This window comes from Syzygium oleosum, unplaced genomic scaffold (assembly GCF_021117445.2).
Source record: "Syzygium oleosum isolate NSW1041296 unplaced genomic scaffold, Sole_v2.1 Sole_v2.03, whole genome shotgun sequence".
Lineage (NCBI taxonomy): Eukaryota > Viridiplantae > Streptophyta > Magnoliopsida > Myrtales > Myrtaceae > Syzygium > Syzygium oleosum.
In genome coordinates, this window is record NW_026607487.1 from 4,881,124 (window position 1) to 4,907,765 (window position 26,642).

Here is a 26,642-nt window from a genome sequence, read left to right on the forward strand (position 1 = left end):
TGGCAATTAGAATTATATATGTAAACATTTTGTTTGTGGTCTTGGATATTGTCTTTATCAACATGTTAGTCTCTTGTGAATTCTATTGTGTTTCGATTCACACAATAACATCTCATTTTAATTGTATTCATTTGAACTGTTATGCTAGAAAAACTAATCTTTTGTATCCTCTTTGGTGAATGACAAGCTTGTTTAGTATTGTTGTGTTCATTTTCGTTTTGTTTAACAAAAAATGAAACAAAAAAAAAGTACCTATTAGACCCTGGTAAGTTTCAGGTTTCAAGTTTCGATGGGTAGGTTTAGGTTCAAAAAAATAAGGAACCTGTATTTGATAGTAGGTTCTAGATGGAACTTGTAAAGAACCTAGAATCCCTCACCCCTAACACAAATAATAGAAGGACTCAATTCACCAAAAGGAGACACAATATAGAAGCGAATTCGATTGTTGTTCAAGAGATAATCTAAGCTATCAACACCTTTATTGAAGCAAATACCAACCAAACAAAACAAGTAAATCCAGCAAGCAATTTACTTGTAATTCTCTAGGTCAGTTTCATCCATGCTTTAGCCCTCGACCCGCCACGCAACCGCAAGTGCACTGGCCGTGGATGCACTGGTTTCTGGAGCATCCGCCGCACCATCTGATGCAGCTTGCCCGATTTCGGCAACTTATGTTTGGCACTGTCAAATCTCTTGCTTCTGTCTCAAGCATCAAACCTATGTATATGTCACACCCCAAAATCTACCAGGATGGGGGATGATACGGCCGTCCTTCCACTTGAAGGACGCAGCCTCAAATCACCCAAAAGTCCCCATGACATCGCTCTCGCTCTATTGGCTGCTAAACAAAAAACCTGAAAAATTGGGAAAAGAGGGGGGTGAGCAACGACAGCTCAGTAAGTAGTGCATATCTCTTCTAAGCAGATCGAGCAACCACTATGCATAGATAAAAATATCGAAAACTCATATTTTCAAACCCACAATATCATATACATATCATATCAAATATGAGTTATTTTTCCTTTTCGCAAAACTCGATACAAACTAGAAAACATTCATTTAATACGCCATTACAATTCAATCATCAATGGTCAAGTCCATTGATTAATCTCGTCAAATCACACGTCAATGGTCCAATCCATTGACCAATCTCAATAACTCACATATCAATGGTCTATTTCATTGATTAATCTCATCATAAAAGGGCTCGTTCGGGGTATAGGCGCAACCGCACTGCCATCCCTCAACCCGACCCGATATTATCCTTTTTGAGCCGCAGCCGCACTGCCATTGCTCTCAAGGATTTGCCCTGGCACAGCAGAAAACACATCAATGGTCTATCCATCGACCAATCTATTGCTCAATATCAAACCATGATCACGTATCTCGTCCTGTGATAAGGCGACCAAGATTCCCTCCTTGGCAAGGTCTCCACCTACTATAAGCCGGTGGCTCGGCCCACAAGGATATCCTAGACTAGTATGCGCATACCCACACGCTCCTCAATGGGCTCACAGCGATATTGAGCATCAAATCATCATCCTCAACAATATCCTCCACAATGCCAAATCCAGAAATCATTTCATAACCCATATCATAAATCACAATATAGTTCCAAAACCATTTCATAATCAATTTATAATCAATCTCAGAAAATGGTTTGACAAACCAAAACGTATAATCTTTCTCAACTTCGTTTGTCAAATTGAAAACATTTCACAAGACATATCTCATATCATTTCAGACTTCTTCATAAATCGACATGTACGTAACGTTGTTCATAAAACTTTTCTCAATTCATTTATAACTCATTCCATAAACTAATTCGCAACATATTTCTTAAAAGCATTCTCAAATTCCTCAAATCGTTCTCAAATATCAAAAAGTAGCAATGGCCCGATCCAGAATTTTATGCAACAAACATGCTTTAGTAACTCGTACGATACTCAAATTCTTATCACTTTCAAAACATGAGTTTATAAATTCATAGAAGAGATAGCACTACTCACCTGGAATGCCCCAAAACCAAATAACGTGGCTAAACGCCCCGATAATCTCGTAATCCTATCAATTGAACGATAATCGACATCAAAACCAAGTAAAATACTACGATAATTACTAAACGGCTAAACGACGCTTAAACGCTGATAAGACAACTCAAAGGCGTCCACAAATTGCTTATCCAAAGTGATTATCCAAACCGTCTGCAACGCGGAACTTGAGCGCAAAACTTGATCGCGTCATAACTTTCTCCATGGAACTCCGATCCTAACAAACTTATAGTCAAAAGAAAGTCCGTTCCGAGTATTACAAAAGCCCCAACTTGGCTGTCCCAAAATCGAGCCGAAAACCGACGAAAATCGGCCTAAAGCCCGCTGATCGCGCACTGTTCACCTTATGCGGCCAACTTCAAAAATTCATATTGGGCAAACTGTAGGTCCAAATCAAGATCCGTAAAATCCCACGGCTCCACAACACCACAAACTATCAATTCTATATATATACGCAGTTCAACGACTCAAAAATCGGATTTCGCCGTATAAATTTCAAATAATTCCGAATTCCAAGCCCTAAATCCGAAACTACTCCGATGGAACGAACGAGGGGTGCGAATACATACCGGGCATTGCTAATCGAAGTCTAATCGGCTTGGCGAGTCGTCCGGATCATGAGCGCGCTAAATTTCTCCTTCTCCCCACTTTCTTTTTTCTCCTTTCCTTTCTTTCCTTCCTTTCTCTCTTCTTTTCCTTTCTCCCCGAAAGCTCTCGGTCCTCCTTTATAATTGAAGTCCACTGTAGCAAATGTTGACTTTTCAACATTTTTGACATTTTGACCTTTTTTTTTTTTCAAATATTACAGTATATACACAGTTCAGTATAAAAACTATTTCCTTATCGTGATTGAAAAACTATAGAAACAAGAAAAGGCACGTTTCACGAGACAGGCTTACATGATGATAAGAGCACGAGGGTCACCACGAAAGCAAAAGAGAGAGATGCTCTTTTCATTTCTCTTGTATGTATACGGCCGGTTCTTTCAGAACCGTAGTACTTTGATTTATTTGTGACAGGATGGAGAGAGAGAGCCCATACGTACATGACATGAGTATTTTAATTGGCAAATTAAAAACGGAAATGGCATGTTGCTGTTTTCCTTGTTGGGGCCAATGCATACAAGGAAGCGAATCCCTCTTCTTTTGGCAAGAAATCCATTGATATAATTAGGTCATCAATGATTTTGCTATTCGATTTTTCATACTAACCAAGGTGCAAACAAATCCATGTTTAGGTCATTCATCTAGTTCTTGACTCATATTCTACTTTATTCATAACTTTACCTTATAAACCTTTTCGAATTTCTAGGTTTGTACCAAAATTATGTCGGTCTCCATCTCCAGTCTTCTGTTTGCAGTAGTGTTATTGTTAATTGCTCAAATGCCGATAGTTGGTATTGGGAATGCCACCGATTGACAAGAGACAGAATTGCCCATATCTCAGCTTTGAAGGAGGTAGTCCAACTTTTTACTTGGTGCAACATCTTATTTCCTAAACGTTTCAAATCCCAAGCTTTGTTATACGATCTGCCAGATCAATTAGTTTCAAAGTTCATTGAAGAACTATTGCAATCGATGCGTAAAGTCTCTGTATAATCAATGCAATACTCATTCAGCAAAATAAGGTAAACGGGTCAATATAATGACGAATGGGTCAGGGAATGGTCGAGAAAATTTCTACCCGCATAAAACAACTGGGCTCATGACCCTCGTCCCAACACTCAAACTTGAACCTAACCAAACCAAGATGACTTAGAAGCCTATCCTTGTGATGGAGCTTGTCGACCCAAGAGTCGATGAGGGAACATATGCCGTCGGAAGAGTCCTTGCCTTAGCCATCGCCCAAGGTATTAATGATGAATTTAGGTGTGGCATACTATGGTGCGGACAACCCGATGCGGCTGGATGTGACGTAAACGATACTAAACTCAATTTGTCAACTCTTTGGTCGAGCTGTAGCTGTGTAGTTTGACGTGGGAGTCTTGTTCATCATACTATGGATGTCTTGTTTATAAAACCCGAGGGTGGCCATTATCTTAACCAGCGAAACAAAGGGGAATGCATCGCTTGATTGCCAATGCGTTTCTTGCATCATATGTCACGGTTCCAACACAGCCAAAACTTCGGATAGCTTGCTATCTATTACCTCGTCAACCCACTTCTCTTAGGTTCGGGCGAGAGCTCTTGTTGATGACTGACACTGTATGGTGTCGATTCTCTTCTTCGTCGACAAGCTCATCCTGTTGAATGGTGACTTCTGTTCTAACCAAAATCTATTCTTGTCGACCAAGAGTGCTACTCAGTCGATTTCAAGAAGTTGGTCATTTTTTTTTATGTGAACATTAGTACAAGTTCAGTCCCACTACCCTACTAGTCTACCTCGGTAATCACTTCTTTAAGGGGAAAAGGGAATAAAAGCACAGAAACGCTTTTGGTTGCTGAAATATATCGTGGTGACCATATAAGATGTCAATTCCAGACATCTTATGAACACAGAGCTTAGATAATATCCACAACAAAAGTAACTTTCTGGCGTGAGCCGTCTCAACTTTGTGTTTGAGAATACATGAAGTTCCACATTTTGCTATAGAAAAGCCTGTGAACATTTTAAGGCACAACAGCAAAGTTTGTAGTATGCACCAAATGAAAGCAATTACAAACCACTCCAAGACAAAAAAAAAAAAAAGACACACCGAGACTGCTCTTTATTCTTCATTCCCAAAGAACCCCATAACTACAGGAGCGCACGACTGTGGTTACTGTAGTTGAAGGATGCAGTTCATCCCTGAAGGCCAATAACCCCTGCCAAATTGAAGAGGGAGAAGCAAACAAACCATAAGAAGTGGAAACAAAAAAATCCCATGGCTGTCTAAGTTTGCATGTGCACTGTATGATGAACATTTTGAAGATGATGTGGGGATGTATATAATTCACAAAAGATCAAATAGACTTCATCTGCAGATGCATACTGAACTGTGCCGACTTGTCTCAGCAATTAGTACGAGCAACAGAAAGTAAAAGAGCCGTAAAAGATCAACGTCGAGGCAAGTGACATCTATCAGCTAACATCCCTCTGCCCACCTACAAGTGAGCTGCTAAAACTGGGGGCAACTAAAAGCAGCATGCTAAATGTCATTTAATATGCAATTCTAGGATGTGTCACTGCAGTAAGTTAAAGCTAAAATGCTTACCACAAGCAAGTCTGCCACCAGCATTCCCGGTTGTTTTGCTAAGTTCATGCCCACCTGGGTATAGGAAAAGAAACAAAGTTGCACTTTTTTTAAATATAAATAAGCCTTACAAGCTATTTGCCACACCAAAAGAAAATATTAACCACCAATAGCATGCTTATAACCATAACTAATTCCCTTTTAGCATTGGAAAAAACCAGGGATGGGAAAGATGTTTATTAATCAACACTCTTTGAGCTAGAGAAACTAGCATTTTAGAACGTCGAGGGCCTGTGCAGTATGAGAGAACATTTTCAGCTTTCGTTTGTTGTTTTCTCAAAAACATGTTTGGTTAGTGGAGGCCTAATTCTCTCTCTCTTTTTTTTTTTTGGTCAGAGAGGCCCAATTCTCTTTAGTCGGTGAAAATATGCTTGTATTCTATTGGAATTCCAAACACGCATGCTTTCATTTGGAACGAGAAAACATTGTCAACTTCCGTTTACTGTTTTCTCCAGAATGTTTCATTAATGGAAGTGCTATTCTCTTCATATGGTGACTATGTGCTTGTACTTTGTTGGTATTCTAAAACTGCAATCTTTCATTAGGAACCAAATTACTACCAAGCACAAAACATTGTTTTCAGTTTATTACTCCAAGCTAAAAGTAGTTTCTCTATATTTGTTTTGAAAACTCTTATAAACTACAGCCAAGCACACTCTTGGAGTTATTCTCAATTTTCATTCTCCAGTGCCTTTCTGTTAATTAAAAAAACCAAACTGAAAACAGCAAAAGTGGAGATTTTTCGCGAACCAAACACGGCCTAAATTCTCAAAAATTACCCTTGCCAAGATCATCGGGATCTCCATGAACAACGACCGCCCTTCCAATAATTGAATTTGGTCCACTAAGAGGAATCTGCAAAAAGAAAAGGTTCATCAAAATAAGTTTAGGCTTCAAAGAGATCTAAATCATGGTAGTTCAACACACGATGCCAGTTGCTAAGTACAGATAGATAGTAGAGAACCTGGTTATCAATGATTGTGAAACTAACAGCGCCTGAATCACAAGGAAAAACATAATTAATTTAACAGCTTCTACCATATGGAAAATTGTAATGCTTGACAAAATGCACATTCCAATGGGTGAGTAAAGTCACAACATCTTCAAGTATTTCCATTAACATTCATCTCGACATCCTGCATTCATAAGTTGCATATTAATCGTAAAGGAGGTTCGATTGACTTTGTAAAGCTTACCATCATCACCCACATTCACGTTTCCCAAATCTCCCGCATGACGGTTCTCGTCTTCAGGGGCTCCATGCTCTTTGCCACAAGGATTAAAGTGTGGTCCTGTGAATGCCATTTTCAAAGATCATAACAACAGTCAACGAAGATAGATATTTAATTTATGTAAATGAAGATATAGTGTATACACTATTTCATTGATAAGAAGAACCACTGTAATCAAAAGATACCTGTTGACATACAGCCATTTGTGGTGTCTCCAAGAGCATGGACATGGAAACCGTGAAGTCCAGGCTTAAGGCCAGACAGACTTCCAGTTACTGTGGTCGGGCCTGAAAAGAACAAAGCAAGACATAAAAGATTCATTGGACCTCAAACACGAAAACAAGTCCGAGATTCTATAATCAGAGGTTGTATTACCATCTGCTTGTTGAGCGAAGTAGACAGTTCCGCAGACACCCTCACTGCTCTTAAGGACAACAACAGCCTTCACCATCTTTCCTTGTGATCTATACAGAGAAAAGAAAAAATTTAGACTCAGCAATCACGCAAGCTTAAACAAAGAAAGAAACGCCACAAATGCAAATGGTCATTCTGAAATGGTGAAAGGTAAACATAAATTAACCCACAAAAACAAAGAAATGAAGCACAACGAAACTGTGAAGAAATTAGCAATTAAAGCAGGAACATGGGTTCAAAAGAAGCCGCAAAGTTAGCAGACGGACGATACAAAAGACATTTCAAACTTCTGTTCATGACCCAGTTTCAGTAATATGCAAATTATTAGATCTCATGTTCGAAAAAACTGCTCTGCCAGAACCAATTAGACTATATCTAAGCAAACTCATCTCCTCTCCACTTCAATACAGGAACTCAAAACCTAGTCAACTGGTGATTCTTCACACACAAACACAGAGACACCATCCCAGCTCTGCGCTTCTTCCGTAGCAACGGAATCGAAGCATTTGCCACCGTCAGAAAAGGAAGTCTTCGTTCCTCGATCAAGATCAGATCTTTCGGGGACCAAACCGATCAAACCCCATAACCCAAAACAAGTGCATCCGATCAAAGCATCAAAAGAAGAAAAAAGAAAACGTCAAGGAAGAACAATCTGAACACTGCATGTCAGACCCAGCATCATCAACCACTGCAACGTTGATTCTCAAAGAGCAGAAATTAAGTGAGAGAAAATGGAGGAAGCTACCTCAGGGCACCCCTCCTCGAGAGATAACGACACGCAGCGGAGGAAGAAGCTGAAACAGCCAATGCGTGGAGAAAAGACCAAATTTTCTTGTGGGAATCTGACTCTTTTATAGTAGGAGAACACAGTGGGTCAGGTCCGGCCAGCTAGAGAGAGAGAGAGAGAGAGAGAAAAGAACCGGAAAAATGACACTTACGGATAACGTGATTTTTAAATTTTCGATTTATTCAATATCGTCTATAAAATTATAATACAAATTTAATTTAATCCTTAAATTATATAAAAAATATTTAAAATAATCCTTTTATTAATGTAATGAACTACATTGAAAGTTTAAAGACTATATTAAATATGTACCAAAAGTCCAGATATCATATTTAACAAATTAAAAGTTCGGGACCACATTAAATATTAGGCTAAAGTTTAAGGACTATATTCAATAAATTAAAAATTCATGAACCACATTATCCGTCCGGTCAAAGTTCAAAAACTGTTTACGTCATTATTATCCCTCTCAACTACTACCCACACAGCTTCGACGCACCGTTTTGATCCGTGGGATGTCGTTTTCTATTTGGTCTTCGTTTTCATCTTTTTTTCTATTTTATTGGATAAAGAAGGTGCGGTCCAATTTTGACAGCGCGGTTGACAAAATAAGCTGAACAAATTGGAAAAAGAAATGGGAAAGAGATCTTGCTTTCTAGGTAGCATGTCAATAATAAATAAATAAATAATGCAAATTGGTTGACCTCAAATGATATTGGGGCTGCGCTATTGTTAGACTTCCTCCGATGCATACAATTTTATTCTCAATCAAAGAGTATGGCAATCGATCTCAGGGTAGACAAATTCCTAACTTAGAACCAGAATCCAATCTCGTGAAATCGAGAACCAAACCAGTCGATTCTAGAATTGCCAGTTACTAAACCGACCAACGGATTTGGATATAATTCGCGATTCTACTCTGGACTTAGCCCACTTTATGTTTAAAGCCAAACTCTTGTAATAAAATATAAAAGCTGCATTATTTCACTACAAAAAGCATTTATTAGTTAAGCTGTTGTGTTGTTATTTTTTTCATCTTGAAAATTATGGTTCAGTTCTAATTGGTGCAAAAGTATAATCCTTTTTCTAAAAGAGGCTTCAAAATCTATTTAAAACTGGTTCAACTCGGGATCGGACTAGTTTAACCGATTCTCGGATAGAATCGATGCTTTTGACCTTGGAAATGGGAACCGAACTCATCCTATGCCGATTTTAGGTTTGATAAATCGAGAACTGGAGCCGTTTCGGTCTGATTCCCGTATTGAATGACCCCCAGTAGTTACCCCTAGCAAAAAGTTTCTCAGACTTTATTTGTTTTTCGGAAAATAAATTATTTAAAAATATTTTTCTAAAAAGAATCACTTGTATGCTTGAATTAATTAGTTGCAAAAAAATATTTTCATTATCAACAACAATTCATATCTAAATATTTTCATGAACAATGAAAATATTTTTCATTCATTCATTTTGTAAGTGATACGAGCAATCATTTTTAGTAAAATCTATTTTAAATTATTCTTTCACGAAATAAACTCATCCTATGTCATTTATTTTTCTCACGATGTTGTCGTTACATACCAATAAATTAGAATCCATTGCAGTTGCATTGTAATCACTTGGGACGTGCATTTTCGGCAACATGAGACTTAAAGTGTCGGCATCCGGTAAAATTAAGCGAAGTAAACCGTCCAAAAACTTTGCAAGGTGTTTTAATCACGTTATAGAAATTTTTTTTTTTGGTCGAACATTATAGAAATTGAAGCCCTCATTTTTTTCAATTATTATCAAGAAGCCATGTAAAACACCCTCTTACTATTACTATATTCTATCAAAATATATTAGGTCAAAGGATGTCCAGAAAAAAAAAATCTGGATTTAATTGGCATTCCTTGGTTGGTACGAAAGCATTTGAACCGTGCAATCAACATGAATATATGTTCTAGTATTTTAATAAAAATTATTAAATCTGTCCTGTCCATCACAGGAAAAAAAATGGAAGAAAAAAAATAAAAACAACATAAATAGTCTATGAACTTTGGTCCAATATGGTTCATGAACTTTTAATTTATTCAAAATGATTCATGAACTTTAACCCAATATGCAATTTGATCTCTAAATTTTTAATTTGTTCAATATCGTCTCTGAATTTTTGGTATAATCTAGTCTTTAAATTATATGAAAATATTTAATGTAATCCTTCCATTAATTTAAAGACCACATTGAACATGCATAAAAAATATTGAACAAGTTGAAAGTTCAAGAATCACGTTAAATATTAGACTAAAATTCAAAGATTATATAATAACCATATGTCACATTAAATCAAAACTCGGAGACTTTCCTTTGTGTCGTTGTCCAAGAAAAATAATAATAATTTCTGCTGGTTCCCGTTATACCCCTCAGCTGTCCTTCCATTTTCACTTCCCACCAAATTTTCTCGCATCGCTGTTAGAGCCACCTCTCTCTCTCTCTCTCTCTCTCTCTCTCTCTCTCCGTCTTCTTCCGCTCATCTCCACCTCTTCCGCTCACCTTCGCGGACCGAAAGCTAGGGTTTTTACGGGCACCCAGTTCGGGACTCCGGAAGATGATGCGGTCCCTGGAAGAAGCTGTAGACTCCGCCGCCTCGATCTCGCGGCGCGGCGGCGGCGGCGGCGTCGGTTTTGCCGCCGCCGAGGGGAGCTTCGCCGGCCCGGCCGTGTACGGCTGGCTCTTCGAGTGCCATGGGTTCTGGCACAACGTGCTGCTGGTGGCGTCCTCGCTCGCGTTCGCGCTTTACCTGGCCGCCCAGGCGAGGAAGAGCTTCTCGAAGCTGTCGAGCGAGAGGTCGTCCATCATGCTCGCCTACTACGGTTGCCTCTGGCTCGTTAGCTTGCTCAACCTGACTTGGTGCTCTCTACAGGTGATTGTTGTTGTTGCCCGTCGCTGTTTATGATTTGAAGTGAGTTTTTGTGAATGGGTTATTCAAGTTGGTGCTATTTGTTGCAGCTTGTTATGGCTCTTGATTGACACTTTTGAGCTTTATCTTTACGGTGTTTGGATTGGTTTAGGAGGTGTAGCTTTTCCGATGAGGGGTTTGTTTGAGTGTCTTGTGCAGAAGTGTGAGGGAAGTTTTGAAGGGCTGGATTTTTAGCACGAGGTGTGGATTAGTGGTTGCGGTGGAAAATGGCAGAAGAACTAGTCAGGATGATGAACATAGGATGACTTGAATTGGCGTTGGTAAAGATAGAATTGCTTTTCGATTGAATTTCTGGAGTCTTCTAAGAAGTGAATACGAATTATTCGACAACACACGTTCTTTGTCATTTTGGGTGTATAGCCAAATTTCTAAATGTGAAATTATTTCCATAGAAGTCCACCCGTACCTCCTTTGGCATGCGGTTCTCTTCATCATGTAATTATTTCCTATTGCTAATGTACCTGAGATGGCTATCCCTATTGGTGTGAAAATGGAGGTCAGATGCGGCAATAGAACAATTCTATACTGGTAGTTCTTTATCAGATATCATTGTTCTAACTTTGATTATTTCAATTATGGATGACACCTACTGATGTTACTCTTGAAAATTGAAATGCAGACATAATACAGGATAGTCCTTAATCATCATTTGACATTTGTATGTAAGGAATTTGCTTATCGGTGATGACAGTTTGGTCAAAAGTCCGCACTAATTGCTGTGAAAGCTTCTAGTTACCGTCATACATGGGGTACATTCCATTGAACATATCCCAACCAACTCCGAACGACTTGAATATATCACAAGTCACACAACAACACATTTTCAACCTACGGATATCAACTCCACTCCCCTGTCCTAATGCTTCCCTAGTTAGGTCCACGTCATCTGTGTAGCACTCCAAGTCATTGTTGAACTTTATGAAGTCGAATTTTTTAAGGGAAGTAGTAGTAAGCCTAACCCAAGGAATGTTCAACCGTTGTCACCTAAAGCACCAGTGACTGCTGGCATTGATTTTTCTATGCTAAAGGTCATGTAATTCACACCAACTGGAAGTTCTTGAAGAATTGTGTTGACACTAAGGACATTAACAACTACCTTATTGGTTCAAAATTCTGGATAAGCAATGAGATTTTCAGATAAGGTAGCTAAGGACTTAGGAGCAGTGACGATATTAGTCTTAAACCATCTAATACAAGAAAGAGAAAAAATAAAAATATGCCAACCCAACATGCTTTTATAGTTTTAACATCTCTTTTGAGTCTCAAAAAAAGGAAAAAGCAATCATTTTCGTGAATTAAACACGAAGAGAACATGTAAGTGAAAAAAAAACCAAATAATTTCTCTTTTATCTGGGTTGTTCTTTAATTGCTTATCTGCTACCATGCTACTCAGTTCTATGGAGGTGATATACACCCTATGTCTACAGGACATGGCGCGGGACTTATTGTGGGTCGGCACACGTAATCTCAAACTCAATAGTTGCAGCTTCGTGTCTTGTTGCAGAGCTACGAATAATTTAAATCTCAATAGCTAAAAAAAGTGAAGAAAGATAATGAGAACATTTGAAGGACAACGGATGAATATCCTGTTAAAGTTATCAACAGTCAAGCATCTTTGCCTTTTTGCAGATGAATGTGGTATTAATTTTCTGTTTTCTAATGACCAAGTTCTGGTGTTCAAAATATTTGTATCCATCTCTAGTCCTTGTATTGCACATTTTATTCCTAGAAGAGTCAAGCCATGATACATATCTGTACACGAGAACAATAGCTGAGTTTTAAGTTACGTAGATCTGTACTTTGAAGGACCTTTCATTGCTCTACAAATGCTTGATCAGCTCTTTTGTTGATAAAGGCATGGGAATGCACTCCTGGGAAGGAAGTAGCCTGGAACATCTTGTCTTTGTTTACAACGTCTGGAATGCTTTTTCTCGAAGTAAGCTTGGTGGCTTTCTTGCTTCAAGGGAACTCGGCAAGCGGGTTGCATGCACTTACTCGTACATTTGTTGTCTCGGGGCTCGTTGTTGGTTTGGATCTTCTTCTCAAGGTAATGTTTTGCCTTTTGCAATATACGAACTGTCCCCATGTTCCTCCTTCTGAATGAAGAAGCAGGTTGAAGCACACCGTCTTCTTTCCTTTTGTGCATCATGCATTGTGTCTTCTGATGTAACAAATTTATTTATGATGAGTGGTACAAGAGATGTGTGTGCGCTTTTCAAATAAATTTATACACGGGAAACAATCATCTTTCAAGCCCTAAGAGACCTGAAGGTTATGAAATGACCTGTTGTCATTTGTTTTTTTTGTCATTGTGATCTTTATCAGATTTTTCTTCTCTTTAACAATGGGTAATATTATGGCTCTGGAGATTGATTTTTGGTTCCTCATGGTTTCTATTTCAGGCAATTTATCTTTTCGCATTTGGAATCCCTTTGTTTGTTGATGACATTGAAAAGCCTCATAAGGTTAAATGGGGGTTGTGGGTAGTCCACCGACTGGTGCTTACAGCTGTTTATGGTTCTATATTGTTCATGTATCACTCCAGGTGGAGAGAAAGGCTACCTGGTATGTCCATGTCTATGTTTACAATGAATCTCCTGACAATCTACGTTGGTATAATATGACCAGCTTGGTGTGTTTATTATTTCTCTGCAGCTAGACCAGCGTTTTACAGGTATATAATCATCATGCTCATCATGAATGCGCTAGCTCTATTTGCATGTGGCCTAACTGGCAATGGAGCGGGCTTTGGGTTGTGGTAATTCAAATTTTCATTTGTTTCTTTCTTTTCTTCTTTTTCTTGCATCAGACGAACTTTTTGTTTAGCGATCTATTTTCTTGATGTTTAGAGCACTTAATCTTACAGGTTATACGGTGCCACAATCGTCTGCTATCATGCCTTCTACCTTCCCCTTTTGTATGCCACATTTCTAGCTGACTTCTTCCAGGTTAGCCCATCATCCTTATGCCCAAATTTTCTCATTGAGGTGTTAGAAAGCATTTTATGCAGTTTGATTTCATGTGAGCATGAAGAGGCTCGCTTAGATTGTCGTAACACTGAGATTCTTGATTATGATGATAGGAGGAGGACTTGCAATTGGAGAATGTGTACTACTCCGAAATGAAGGACGCGGGTTTCTTCGATGGAGACTGGGAGTGATCAAGTCACTTCAGATCGTGAGTAGCTGTATCATGAAAATTGTAGATAAAGAGAGTAAATATTGCCCGATGGCAGAACGCCCACAATGTAATGTGTAAGATGTGATCCATTTTTGTATGGGATTAGGCTGTGCATCAATGTTGTGAAATTGTTAACATGCCTCATTGTCATAGGTCGTGGACGGTCCCTGGTCGAGTCGATAACCATTCTCCATCGTGTATAATTTCATCTTCTGCTGTAGACTGGATATCTGGCTGTTGTTGCCATCTGTCAATATGATGATAAGCATGTAGATACTTGTGGAAGTAATTTTTGCAAGAATTGCTCTTGGACTGTCGACTTTGTGATTACTCGATGCATTGGTCGAAACGTATCCGTCCGGTGAAGTGTCTAATGAGAGCACTTACTGCATATGTAATGTTCTAGTTGAGGCATCCAGTCTTCAAAATTGAAACCTCACCTGCTCAATATGATACCGGACCGGTGAAATACTAGAATTAACTGAATTCGATGTGAATAAGACTTTAGCAGTGTCATCGGGCATGGCCCTCCTTGCATGCATCGTAGTTGATTTTACATCTATGGTACACGAATCATCGATTATTGCCATATGGTACAGCACTTCTGTTCCGTCGAGAAAGACAACGTGAAAAGGGCTCGTGCAAAATTGCATTACAGGTTCTCAACAATAGCTACGTTAATTGATACACTACACTACACGCTGCCTAGCCTTCCCACTGATGGACGCTCCTTTCCGTGGGTGAGCCAGGAACAAATGGCACGAAACCACGACCACCAAAGACCGGGCGCATGAAGGCATTGTCGAATTTGCGCCAGTAGTAGTGAACAGTATGCGCTGGTGTGGTCCAGAGTGCCCTGAGGCTACTTGGGCGGATGATGTCGGCAACTGTAAGATCGCCTTCAGAATCCTGCCCGCCTCCGAGAAGTGGGAAAGTAAAGGACTTGGGAGTATTTGGATCAGAGAAAACCATGCTTGTGTGTTTCGGATGCGGTAGCAATAACCTTATCAGAGGTTGGGTCATTAAGCCAAACACCTGCAAAATACCGACGCGTAAGACCATTGAAACATCAGAGTATCTAAACCGTGATGAACAAAAAATTATATAACTGCAGGAGCCCATGTTGCAACTCTATACAACGGTGCAGAAAAAAGAGTAAAGAGCGAAAGGAGCAAGCCATCTTACCACAGTGCTGAAAAGGACAACAGTTATGGTGCTTGTGATCATGATGGCATTATCCCTCAGATGAGTATGGCCAGAACTAGTGAACTGCAAGCAAATAACATGAGTCAAATAAAATTGCTCCTCCCTCTCTCTCTCACTCTCTCACAGACGAGCACAAGCCCACACAAGCAAACGCACACAAAAGCTTCATTTACCTTGTTATAAGCTAGGGCCATAGATACGGCGCCTCTCATGAGTCCAGCCCACCATATAATCACCTAAAGGTTAATGGTTGTTAGCTGGTGAATTGATTACTCAAAAAAGGTCATAATTTACATCTCACACACAGAACATACTTGCTGTCTGAAGCTGATTCTCTCGTTGGGGTTTTTCTTGGCTAGGTTGGACAGAATGGATAGGGGGAAAACGAATGCGGCTCTTCCAACTAGAACCAATGCTAGCAATACTGAACTCACAGCAACTGACGTCCCAGGACTGCAAACATAAAAGATGGTTGAATGTACATTTTAGTCAGTTACACCTAGCAATGCAGACAAACTAAAGGTAGCTATTACTAGCAAATAGTAAGTTTCAATAGAATGAAAGCCAAATAGTCAGAGGGAAAATAGGACGTGCCTATTGCTCACAAATCTCCACTTTTCGATGTCCAAAGCATCCATTCCAACATAAAGGAAGATAAACGTCTCAGCAACGAATGACAAGGTTGCAAAAGCATGCCTGACAATGAGAGAAAGAAAAGCATTAGGGAAGTAAAGTTACAGTTCATGACAGAGGCTAGGGAAATGCCAATTTAAGAATAATTCAGAGAGGCATACTTGGTAGTGACTCGCGAACTTTCAGTCACGTTGTGCCAAGTGTAATGGGACATCACTATCCCGCAGAAAAATACAGTGAGAATGCCACTCAAGTAGAACAGCTGCATTATTGAGATACCAACACGTCAAAAAGAAGACCGCCGTGAATTTAGATAATTGAAGAAAACAAAGGGAGGAGCTATCAAAAGCTGACCATAAAGCTCTGAGAAAGCTTACTTCAGCCATCATGTAGGACAGGTATGCCATGAGCATCATAAGAGCGACTTCACGATCGGTAGAGTGCCTGAGCTTCCAGAATAGAATTGTGATGTTCAATTTAGAAACCCATTATATTACAGGAAACAAAAGAACTGCGAACTTAGAACATGTTCCAATGTAACACCTGTATAGTATGTGTAAATCCAATATCCCAAGATAATTACATCTACCACGTGATTGTGGTGATCGAGGTTCGGGATGATAAAAATTCAAAAATTGGGCAAAACCTTGAAAGAGATTCTTTTAATTATACCCGATCAGAACAAACTCATGCAAACACTTCCTAATTATGAGGAGAGAACAGAAACAGCTAACTTAGGTGCAAGGCACCCCACAAGGTATAACAACTCTCACACTTTCACAGAAGATCAGCCACTAGAGTGTTATTAGCCAGGGATAGCCAAACATCAACTTAGCCTCACAAAAGCTTTACATCTTAATTAGATAGGCTATTGACTATCGCCAGACACAGTATAGAAAAACCAAAAGATACAATTAAGGTGACCGGCACATTCAGTTTCTGAGAAGTACCTGCCAAAATAGAGCTTTTTTATTATGTAAGCACTAAGCAATCCAGTCTGCAAGGACAGAAAATATCGCATTATGCGAATGATGAGGCAATAACTATTTAGAGAACTTGTGAATGAGGATTTGTCGGTGTCTGTGCGCATACATGTGTCTATGCACGTGCCCACTTTGGGGGAAGTCGGGTGGACTTACCAACACTCCTAACACAGTGCTTGTGGAGAATAAATAGAAGAAATTGCCGATGAACTGCAAAGCAGATCTGGGATTGATATGATTAAGATCAAAGCTCTGTATTGCATTGAAAAGCACCACTGATGTTGCATCATTCACGACACCTTCTCCAAACACCAAGCTGTAAAGCAAGGGTGTCTCATCCTGACTAAGAATCTGAGCACCATATATAAAAGGTGGTGATTACATGTCCCACATTATTGTTTAAAACAGCGATTTCAAGCATAAATAATAAAGTACCTGCAAAGTGCAAACAGAATCCGTTGCAGCAAATATAGCACCGATGGCTTCAATTGGCAATACAGACGAATAGTCAGAAGCATATCTTTTGCAATATAATTTACCAATAGAAATAGACACAAGAGAGAAAAATATCATACTGTCTCATAAAAATGAAAGGAGAAACAAAGCTGTACCTAAGTAATCCCCTATGTCGAATGAACTGACATCAATCTGCTTAAAAAACTGTATAACACCTGACAAAAAAGCATTTGCAATCATCTATTAGATGCAAATATTATTTATAACCACCATCTTGTCTTCCGCTAATCTAAACTAGAGCTACGGGGCCACTGCCCAAACAGTAACTTGCCGCTCTCCCAACCCTGGAAACAGACCAAAATGTCGCTTGGATTTTCTTTTGAGGTAAAAATCAGCGTGATAGATCTTCAAGGCATTGAAGAATGGAAGCAACAATAAACACAATCAACCTTTGACATGGCGAGCCAAAAAATAAAAGTAAAAACCTTTGACTTACCTAGTGAAATAATACTGCAAGATACTAAGGTGCCAATAGCGCCAAATAGCATGATGGTCATAAAGTTTCTAAAGAATTGCTTCTTTTTCACCTGAAACCTGAAAAGGATGATTAGCACCAATAAATAACATATTAACACCCCGTATCGGAAGCCTATAAGAAATTATTTATTCACTCAACAAAGATTAGAAAATAGAAAGGAGATCAATCCCATAGAAAATAGTCAGAACACTTTTAACCCAAGAAGACAGGCAACCTTCTTGTAAAGAGAGAAAATTTAAAGATAAGACAATAAATTAAATTGTACAACTTGTCTGTCAACTCTATATTTCATAAAGTATAACAGATTAATATATATGGACATTTTGCTGACTATCAAATCATTCAAATCTTTGATGATCAGCCTTCTGTCCATCTACACTGTCTATCCTTTACAGTTTATATAGCCCACATCAGAATTCTTTCAAAGCCTGTTTACGGTTTAAATAATCTATACAATTATGGCAAAATCCAGCCCAATCTCAGTCAATGGAGTTATTTATATCTCAAGACAAATTTGAAAAACAAACATGTAGCAAAAAATAATGCCTAGAAGTTACCACGAAAAAAAATGATGCCTAGACGCTATCGTGTAAGATGATCCGACAAAAGTTTTTCACCACTCCAGTTGGGAATTAACTTACCCTGCATTGAATATGATGGGTGGCAGAAGATATATGAAGAAGAGATCTTCACTGAACACTAAGAGATGGGAGCTTTTCATTCCAGTGGTCAGTAAGATAACGATACCGGTACATAATCCCTGCCAAGAATTTGAAGCAATTAGTAACAATCTTCTTGGATAAATCAGAAGTCTGCAGCACTCTGGCACAAGACCAAAAGAAATGCCCGCACGTGTACAAGTAACACCAACACGCCAACACGCAAGGTGCAAGCGACAAGCTCAATCTTTAGGATATGACTTTGGACTCGAATCTACGCGAGCAAAGAACATAATTGGGCTACAACTTTTCCACTAGTAGAGGAAGATACAGAGTGAGAGACAGAGAACTCACGATCATTAGAGCAGTAATGGACTCGTTCATCCACCGGTTCTCTTCCAAGAGATGACCAATCACGATGCAAGCAAGGAGGAGCGCCACGAACAGGTTCAAGGACACCACGGACGCATGATCAGAGGTGGACAGCATTTGCAACCTTGATACAACGGTGCTGAGTGCGGCAGCCATTGTACCAAGATCTTGATTCAAACAACCGAACACCCTACTTTCGATAATTCGAAACAGCTATCGGTTCACAAACACAACAAACCAGAGCACCCCCGCTTCAAGGAATAGTCTCGTCAACCTATCTCTCCGAACTGTCCATCTCCTAGAGCCTCCCCTGAACCTCAGGACCCCGAATTCTGCACCCAGAGAAAAACCCAAGTTGAATTTATCGCCAAACCAAACATCACAACCCGGAGCCTCGTTAAATAGTTGCTAAACAACGAGCAGCGTCAAAGGAACCGCAGGATTCAAGAAACAGAGCCGAAAGATTACACCTCCCCATTTCCAAATTCGTCAGCAGAGGCAGAACGAAGCATTACCCGGGAAAAAAGAACAAACGGGATTTTCTTTCCGGGGGTGAGGAGGAGCCGCGGTTCCGCGCGCGCGCGCGCGAAGTCAAGAAGCTGGCAGCACTCGATCGAACCGAACCAAACGAGGAAACGAAACACGCTGACCAAAGCGCAACGAAACACCAAAGCAGCGAGAGAGAGAGGGAGGGAGGGAGGGAGGTGACAATGCTTCTTGAGAAGGCGAGAGAAAGCTCTGGAGAGAGAGAAAATGGCCGCTAGAGAGAGAGAGAGAGAGAGGCGGGCGGGTTGTGCGGGTGAAACAGTGGAGGGAGACCGACAGGGAGAGAGAGAGCGCTGAGAAGATCGCCCCGTGGGATCCGAGGAAATTGAATGGACGTCGTCCGATCCGCGCGCTTCTTGTCGGCCGTGGCGCGTCCGACGGTGGAGATCGGGGTGTCGTCTGTGGAAACGGGCGCACCGTAGTGTCTTCCCCGCAGTCCCGTGACCGCCACGTCAGCCGGCGCCCCTCGTTCCGGGCGTGTCGAGGTGGCGTGTTTTTTTCGATGCGCTGTAATTTCTTAGAATATTTAATTTTAAATTAATACCACGAAAAACTTCAAACTGGTACACCCCGTAACAATTTTACTCCAAATTAATTTTTTTACCACAAAAAATTTCAAACTGGTACACATGTGATAGATTTACCAAAAACTAATTTTTTTACCACTAAAAACTCCAAACTTGTACATTTGTGACAAATTTACTCTCCATCGGTTTCCGTTAAATTAGATTAATACAAAAAAATAATAAATTGGTACACCTATGACAAACGGAGGGTAAAACATAAAACTGGCACATCCGTCAATTGCCGTGTGTCATTTAACAAAGCAATTTAGTAGTAAAATTTAACGGAAACAAACTGAGGGTAAATTTGTCACGAGTGTATCAATTTGGTATTTTTTTTGGTCAAAAAATTAGTTTAGAGTAAAATTATCACAGGTGTACTAGTTTGGGGTTTTTCGTGGTATTAATCCTTTAATTTTACCAATTACGGTAATAGAAAGTTCATTTTTGTTAGTTTGTTTAGTTTGGCTTGTCTTAAGCCAAATCGAAAATATCGTTTTATCATCTCGAATACATTTGAGCTGCTTAAACAAGGAACGGTCATCTAGATTTGCATAACACGAATTTAATTAACTTAAAATGAATAACCCGATGCATTTCGATTTATTATTTTGATCCCATTCACTAAAAAGCCATTCTAGTCGTGAGTGTTTGGCGGTGCTCTCAAATTTCGGCTCGCATTTTATCTTATGTTGCCCGATGGATATCTTTTGAATTACTTTAAGAAGCTGATTCATGTCTTTCGCGAATAAGAGTATTTTAAGTGTATGATATTTTGGTCGAAACACTTAATTTGTGTTCCTTAATCCGTCAAAACAACTAATCCTACACTTTAATATCGGAATATAAAGATTGACCATGACCATATATTTTCGAATATTTAAGGAAGGAAACGAAAAACCAATCGATTCTTTTCTCATCCACCATTTGGACTTTCTGAAGATGTTCTCGAGACATTTGCTAAGCAATGCTTAACACGTAACAGTCCAATTTCAAAATGTAAATTACACACGACACGAAAAAATTAACAAAGATCTCAACACCCGTTAATAAGATATGTATTTAGTTATTTTTTGTGGATGCAATTACTCGAGGAGACCTAAAAGGAGAGCGGGGTGCACCTGGCTCATTTGATGTGAAATCATCAAATGGGATTCCCATGAGCTATGGACTTTTGATGTGGATGGAAAGCTAAACTTGAATGGAATCACATGCAAAAGTCGTCCTTCTTTTTCTCTACCCAAATTTATTAGTAATTTGACTAACCACTACGCAAATCATCATTATTATTTTTATTTATCATCCCTTTATTTTTATTTTTTTCTATTCTTTCTTTTTTCGAAAAAAGGTATTTTCTCACGATCCTATGCAACACATTAGATGTCTTTTCAAATGACCATATTTGCCCTCCTCCTCCTCCTACAGAGGATTAGCCGACGTCTCTAGAGAGGCCGTCGCGCGTGTTCCGTTGACATTAAAGGTGGAGCTTGCTGCTGTCTGTCGCCGCCGACTTGTTGGCAACTTGACCCGACACTTGAACAGCGGCTTCGCCTCGTCGGCATCTCATAAAATTGCTATTTATTAATGTGTTGTCCTATGCTCGGTCCATGAGGAAGGCAATTTAAAATGTTGATTAATTAATTCACCCACCGTTAATGGAAGAGGAAATATTAAAAGTTGATTAATTAATTCCCCCATAATTAGTGCACATTCAATAAGAACTCCACTCGAAGTTGATGGGTCTGGCAAGAACAAAAGAGGAAGTTTATTTCCAAAAAGGAATAAATATATATAAGATAAGGAAATATGCAAAAAAAAAATCCATAATTAATAATTAATAAAGACGACTATTATAAATAATCAAAATGAATATATAAATATACGATTTGAAATTTGATTGACTAGGGGTTATGCTGGAAAACGAAAATATGATTTTGATTGAAAGCGACAATGGGGGTGTCCATTTCACACCACATAATCCAATTGTTTTAGGCCATCCGATTAAAATAGCATTATTATTATTATTATTATTATTATTATTATTTATAATTATAATTATTTATTTATTTATTTTTGGAGGACTGGAGAGGTTCTATTCAAGTTGGACACACTTAAGATGACGTGCGAAGAAATGTCGACCTCAAGCCAAGTTTTTTGACAAATTGTGTGGTTATCCTTTGAATATGACAATTTTCAAACATTCATCATTTTGTTGGCACGTGCGTGTACACATATATATTATATGCATATATACATATTATATATTACAAAAAAAATTAGGGCACGCATACCTCTGATGTAAAAAAAAAAATATTCGCACATTCAATTTTATCCATCCTTCATTTAATAATCTTAACTACATCAGTCACACCAATGGTGGATCAGATTATTTGGAAAAGTATTTTTCCACGACTAAGTCTGCCGCTAGAAGTATACTCTCATCTCTCAAGAATAAATCTACCATCATAAACGATCGGCGGCCGATCATCAGATTTAGCGATGAACACACGCCGAGATCTCCCACTCCATTTGCAACGTTTTGCGATGCGCATCTAATTCAACGTCCTCATCACCATCACCATGCGGCGACACAAACATAAAAAAATGTTAAATAAACACAGATCAAATATCTGTAAGGAGCTCCCGAATCTATATCTGGGTCTAGTTTGAAAGAGTAAAACTCTCAAAACTTGACCTTAATCTAAATCGAGAAAGGAGAGCGATCAAAGCTAGGACCTTGTATGGTCAATGATCGCATAAACACCTAAAGCTTAATGTCTTATTCATTGGTAGGATGGATATGTTAGGTGTATTGCATATGTTTGATTAAAAGTTAGGTAATTTGTTGATGTTTGCAGCCTTAGTGACATTGCAGGCTAGCTTCGTATGTAGAGCTTTCTTCCTTTGCTATTCAACATAAGTCATCCTAAGATCAGGGGTTTAATAGAGAAATAATGATATTATTGTTTTGATATACATTTTTGAATTTTGCCCCCACCAATCATATAATATCGCGTTACTTGTTTTTTTATGGGAAAAAACCGCCAAAAACCTCAAACTTTGTCATCTGTGACACATTTACCTCGAACTTTTTTTGTGATACCAAAAACCCCGAACTTTGCTTTTTGTGACACATTTACCCCAATGTATTTAGTCCATGGGTATTTTCGTCTTTTTTGATTTTTCTTTTTTTTTTTCTCTTTTTTTCCTTTCCGGCGAGGGCTGCCCTCGCCGGCGCCGAGCGAGGGCGGCCCTCGCCCGACTCGAGCGAGGTCGACCCTCGTCGGCGTCGGGCGAGGGTCGACCTCGCTCGAGTCGGGCGAGGGCGGCCCTCGCTCGCCCAGCGAGGGCGACCCTCGCCGGCGTCGGGCGACCCTCGTCGGCGTCGGGCGAGGTCGACCCGCGCCGGCGTCGGCGAGGGTCGCCCTCGCTGGGCGAGCGAGGGCGGCCCTCGCCAGATCGGGCGAGGGCGACCCTCGCCGGCGTCGAGCGAGGGTCGCCCTCGCTCGATCGGCGCGAGGGCCGCCCTCGCCCGATGCCGGCGAGGGTCGACCTTGCCTGAGTCGGGTGAGGGCCGCCCTCGCTCGCCCAGGCGAGGGTGAACCTCGCCCGACGCCGGCGAGGGCCGCCCTCGCTCGACGCCGGCGAGGGCCCCCCTCGCCGGAAAGGAAAAAAAAAAGAAAAAAAAAAAAAGAAAAGCAAAAAAGACGAAAATTCCCATGAACTAAATTCATTGGGGTAAATGTGTCACAAAAAGTAAAGTTCGGGATTTTTTATGTAACAAAAAAAAGTTCGGGGTAAATGTGTCACGGATGGCAAAGTTTAGAGTTTTTTGTGATTTTTTCCCTTTTTTTATCTATTGATCGCGTGCTGGTTGAGCCTCGAGATCAATTAGTGTATTATAAGAATAATTGGAATTTGTTAAAAACTATCTCGGAGACATTTGTTAAGTAACCAAACAAAAAAATATCACGATTTCCAATACAGTTGTCAGATACACAATCCATGCAGAGAAAATAGAATATTTCAAGTATTTTTAACAAGCCTCTATGTAATTAAGGGTTATCTTCATATTAACCAAGCTAAATCTTTCGATTAACTGTAGTGGGTCGTTACCCCTCAGCACGGGCTTATGCTTGAGCAGAGAGAGAGAGAGAGAGAGAGAGAGAGAGGGCACGACAAGACAAGCACGCATAGAGCTTATGATTATGTCTTGATGAAAATTCGATCGTTGTGAATAACGCATCAAAGCCCTATCACGATCTATAGAGAGATCGAGAGAGAGACAAGGATCAAGGGCACGACATGACGACCCGAAGGGATGGACGAGCTCAACAGTCGGCGCTCCGCGGTGATGTGCTCGGGAGGTTGCAACTAGGTGAAGTATAGGGTGGCCCTAGGTGAAGGAGCAACTACGGGCATAGTACTTTTCTTTCTTTCCCCCCCTTGCGTAGGCTGGACGATTAAACCTCCCAAAACACTCGATTAATCTCGTCGGATCCCACCGCAACCACAATAATTACTAAACACTTAGATGTCTCGGACGTTACTACATGATGAGGGCCTGCTTCGGCTTCATGTTCACGAGACAACTCCCGTACGCACGCACGCGTCCGTGCGCATTCGCGACGAGTTATCACACGGCCAGATCGATGATCGTTCGTTCGAATTGGTTATAAGGCCCACGACTTTTCAGCGCAGTGTCTTGGATCTTGCGCGGGTCGGGATAGGTTCGTCTTCATGTGCTGAAAGCGAAAGGAGTGAGAGCACCTGTCCCCCGCGTTGGCCATATGTGTAGAACGTGTTCAGATCGCGAGGATCTGCGATGTCTGCAGAAGAAGACGAGATCTGCACCAGCTCATCCGCCTTTTGGAATCGAGCGCGCTTGAGCTTTCGGTCGGCACGCTTCAATGCCACCGATTTCCTCCGCATCGATAAGCTTCGGCGACCTGCCTCTCGCTGCTTTCGAATTTGGTGTGCGAGGCTACTACCATTGGTCTCGCACTCATGAGCGAGATATCTTTGTTGACACCGTATAGAATATGATATTGGATGGTGCCAATTAGGGGTGTGCAATGGGAACTGCTCGAACTGGGAACCGTCTGGACTGAACCGGACTGGGAAAAAGAATTACGTATATGTGGAAGACAAGGCAAAAATTTTACTAAAAAAATTATTGAAAGGAGATAGCATATAAACTAGATAGATTTGTGCAACGTGTACACATTGTTCTTGTCTTGAGATAGAATACAAGTTGGATAGACTTGTGCAAGATCATTGGACTTGTAGACATTACACAAGGAGATAGCTCACTCTATGTGGAAAGAGAACGTTATAGTCATCAATTCCATTGGAATGGATCGGACCACTGGTCCAGTCCCGGTTCTTAGAAACTAGGAACCAATCCTTCCAGTCTGATTCCTAGTATTTCCCGGTTCCTAAGTAGGACCGGACCGGACCGGGAAAAAGAATTATGTATATGTGGAAGACAAGGAGAAAATTTAAAAAAAAATTATTGGAAGGAGATAGCATACAAACTAGATAGATTTGTGCAACGTGTACACATTGTTCTTGTCTTGACATAGAACACAAGTTGGATAGACTTGTGCAAGATCATTGGACTTGTAGACATTACACAAGAGATAGCTCATTTTGCGTGGAAGGAGAATGTTATAGTTATCGATTCCATTGGACTGGCCCGGACCGGTCGGACCGGTCCCCGGTTCTTAGTTTCTAAGAACCGATTCTCCTAGTCTGATTCTCAATATTCCCGATTCCTAAGTAGGACCGGACCAGATCGGAAACCGATCACTCCTAATGCCAATGTTGATGAGCGAGCGGTGAGACCATTGAGACAAATTGGATTCTCTATGGTCTAGACCATTGCCAAAGGGAGCTCCTCCTCTCTCTTCTCTATGCGAGTGTGTCCGTGTAGGTGTGGTCAAGTTGAGAAGCCTAGTGCCGTCTCTATTGTCGTTGTTGGAAGTTATGTCTGAGGCTGGTGAGCAATCAAAATTTCTCTCCTTGTGCATTCAGGTTTGCTTGAATGCAAGCAAACTGCAGATTGCATCAATATCAACCGACATGACGCGATTTCGACACGAAATAGGATCGATCAGGATCCAATATTGCTAATTTCGTGCCAGAATCGAGTATATACAATATATGATGACGATCCAGGTCCCACAAAGCTCAGGCCCATGTACTTTAGTAACTAAATGATCCGTGTGAGTTGTGACCTAATTGATATGAACAAAAGTTCCCAAGATATTGTACTATAAAGGCTAATTTTTATTTATTTATTTCCAGGATAGATTTTTGATGCAGAATACAATTCGCAATCTAGCGAGAAAATAAATAGATAAACCAAAGTCTGGTTGGCACTAGGTAAAGCACGACCTTGTCGCAATCTCGTGAACGGGACAGACGATCGTATACCGAAGCCAGCAGAGGATCCATGTCCTTCGTTTGCCAAACGCCTTTTCTTGCCTCATGCGTGGGCCGAACGTTAAGTTTCTCGAAACACTCGATTGGTATCATCAGATCCAACCACAGCCAGAATGATTCCGCCCTTGGATGTCTTGGACGTCACTGCATTGACGAGGGCCAACTTCGGCTTTCTTGCTCACTCGACAACTCAAGCACGCACGCATCACGTCCGTACACGTTCGCGATGAGCTATCACATGGCCAGAGCGATTGATCGTTCGGATTGGTGATAAGCCCCACGACTTTTCAGCATCACTGTTTTGGGGTCGTTACGTGGGTAGGAATGGGTTCGACTCCTTCATGTGCTGAAAACGAAAGGAGAGAGCGGAGCAGAGCACGTGTACCC

General features: G+C 40.4%; 3 protein-coding genes across 4 annotated transcripts; 1 reads left to right on the forward strand and 2 right to left on the reverse strand.

Annotated features, from left to right (window-relative positions):
* Positions 1 to 4,560: 4,560 nt before the first annotated feature.
* LOC115680983 (superoxide dismutase [Cu-Zn]-like) lies at positions 4,561 to 7,794 on the reverse strand. The gene is made up of 8 exons (XM_030604821.2): positions 7,675 to 7,794; positions 6,891 to 6,979; positions 6,701 to 6,802; positions 6,480 to 6,575; positions 6,248 to 6,279; positions 6,063 to 6,138; positions 5,245 to 5,298; positions 4,561 to 4,855 (listed from the first exon to the last, which is right to left on the reverse strand). Exons 2-8 carry the CDS (start codon positions 6,964 to 6,966, stop codon positions 4,833 to 4,835), a joined length of 459 nt encoding a protein of 152 aa, XP_030460681.1. The 5' UTR covers positions 6,967 to 6,979; positions 7,675 to 7,794; the 3' UTR covers positions 4,561 to 4,832.
* Positions 7,795 to 10,197: 2,403 nt separating this feature from the next.
* On the forward strand, positions 10,198 to 14,137 carry LOC115681043 (protein CANDIDATE G-PROTEIN COUPLED RECEPTOR 2). The gene is made up of 6 exons (XM_030604903.2): positions 10,198 to 10,615; positions 12,528 to 12,719; positions 13,075 to 13,237; positions 13,328 to 13,430; positions 13,539 to 13,620; positions 13,755 to 14,137. Exons 1-6 carry the CDS (start codon positions 10,301 to 10,303, stop codon positions 13,830 to 13,832), a joined length of 933 nt encoding a protein of 310 aa, XP_030460763.1. The 5' UTR covers positions 10,198 to 10,300; the 3' UTR covers positions 13,833 to 14,137.
* A 184-nt stretch (positions 14,138 to 14,321) lies between these two features.
* LOC115681015 (sodium/hydrogen exchanger 2) lies at positions 14,322 to 19,410 on the reverse strand. 2 transcript variants are annotated; one of them, XM_030604868.2, is made up of 15 exons: positions 19,215 to 19,410; positions 18,682 to 19,031; positions 18,310 to 18,428; positions 17,627 to 17,724; positions 17,286 to 17,345; positions 17,110 to 17,156; positions 16,831 to 17,025; positions 16,642 to 16,688; positions 16,069 to 16,135; positions 15,853 to 15,953; positions 15,653 to 15,754; positions 15,373 to 15,511; positions 15,232 to 15,294; positions 15,038 to 15,121; positions 14,322 to 14,887 (listed from the first exon to the last, which is right to left on the reverse strand). In XM_030604868.2, the coding sequence occupies exons 2-15, from the start codon at positions 18,853 to 18,855 to the stop codon at positions 14,558 to 14,560; spliced, it is 1,626 nt and encodes a 541-aa protein (XP_030460728.1). In that variant the 5' UTR covers positions 18,856 to 19,031; positions 19,215 to 19,410; the 3' UTR covers positions 14,322 to 14,557. The 2 variants fall into 2 exon arrangements, with proteins under 2 accessions (XP_030460728.1, XP_030460729.1); XM_030604869.2 differs by lacking the exon at positions 19,215 to 19,410 and having other exon boundaries at positions 18,682 to 19,134.
* Positions 19,411 to 26,642: the final 7,232 nt, after the last annotated feature.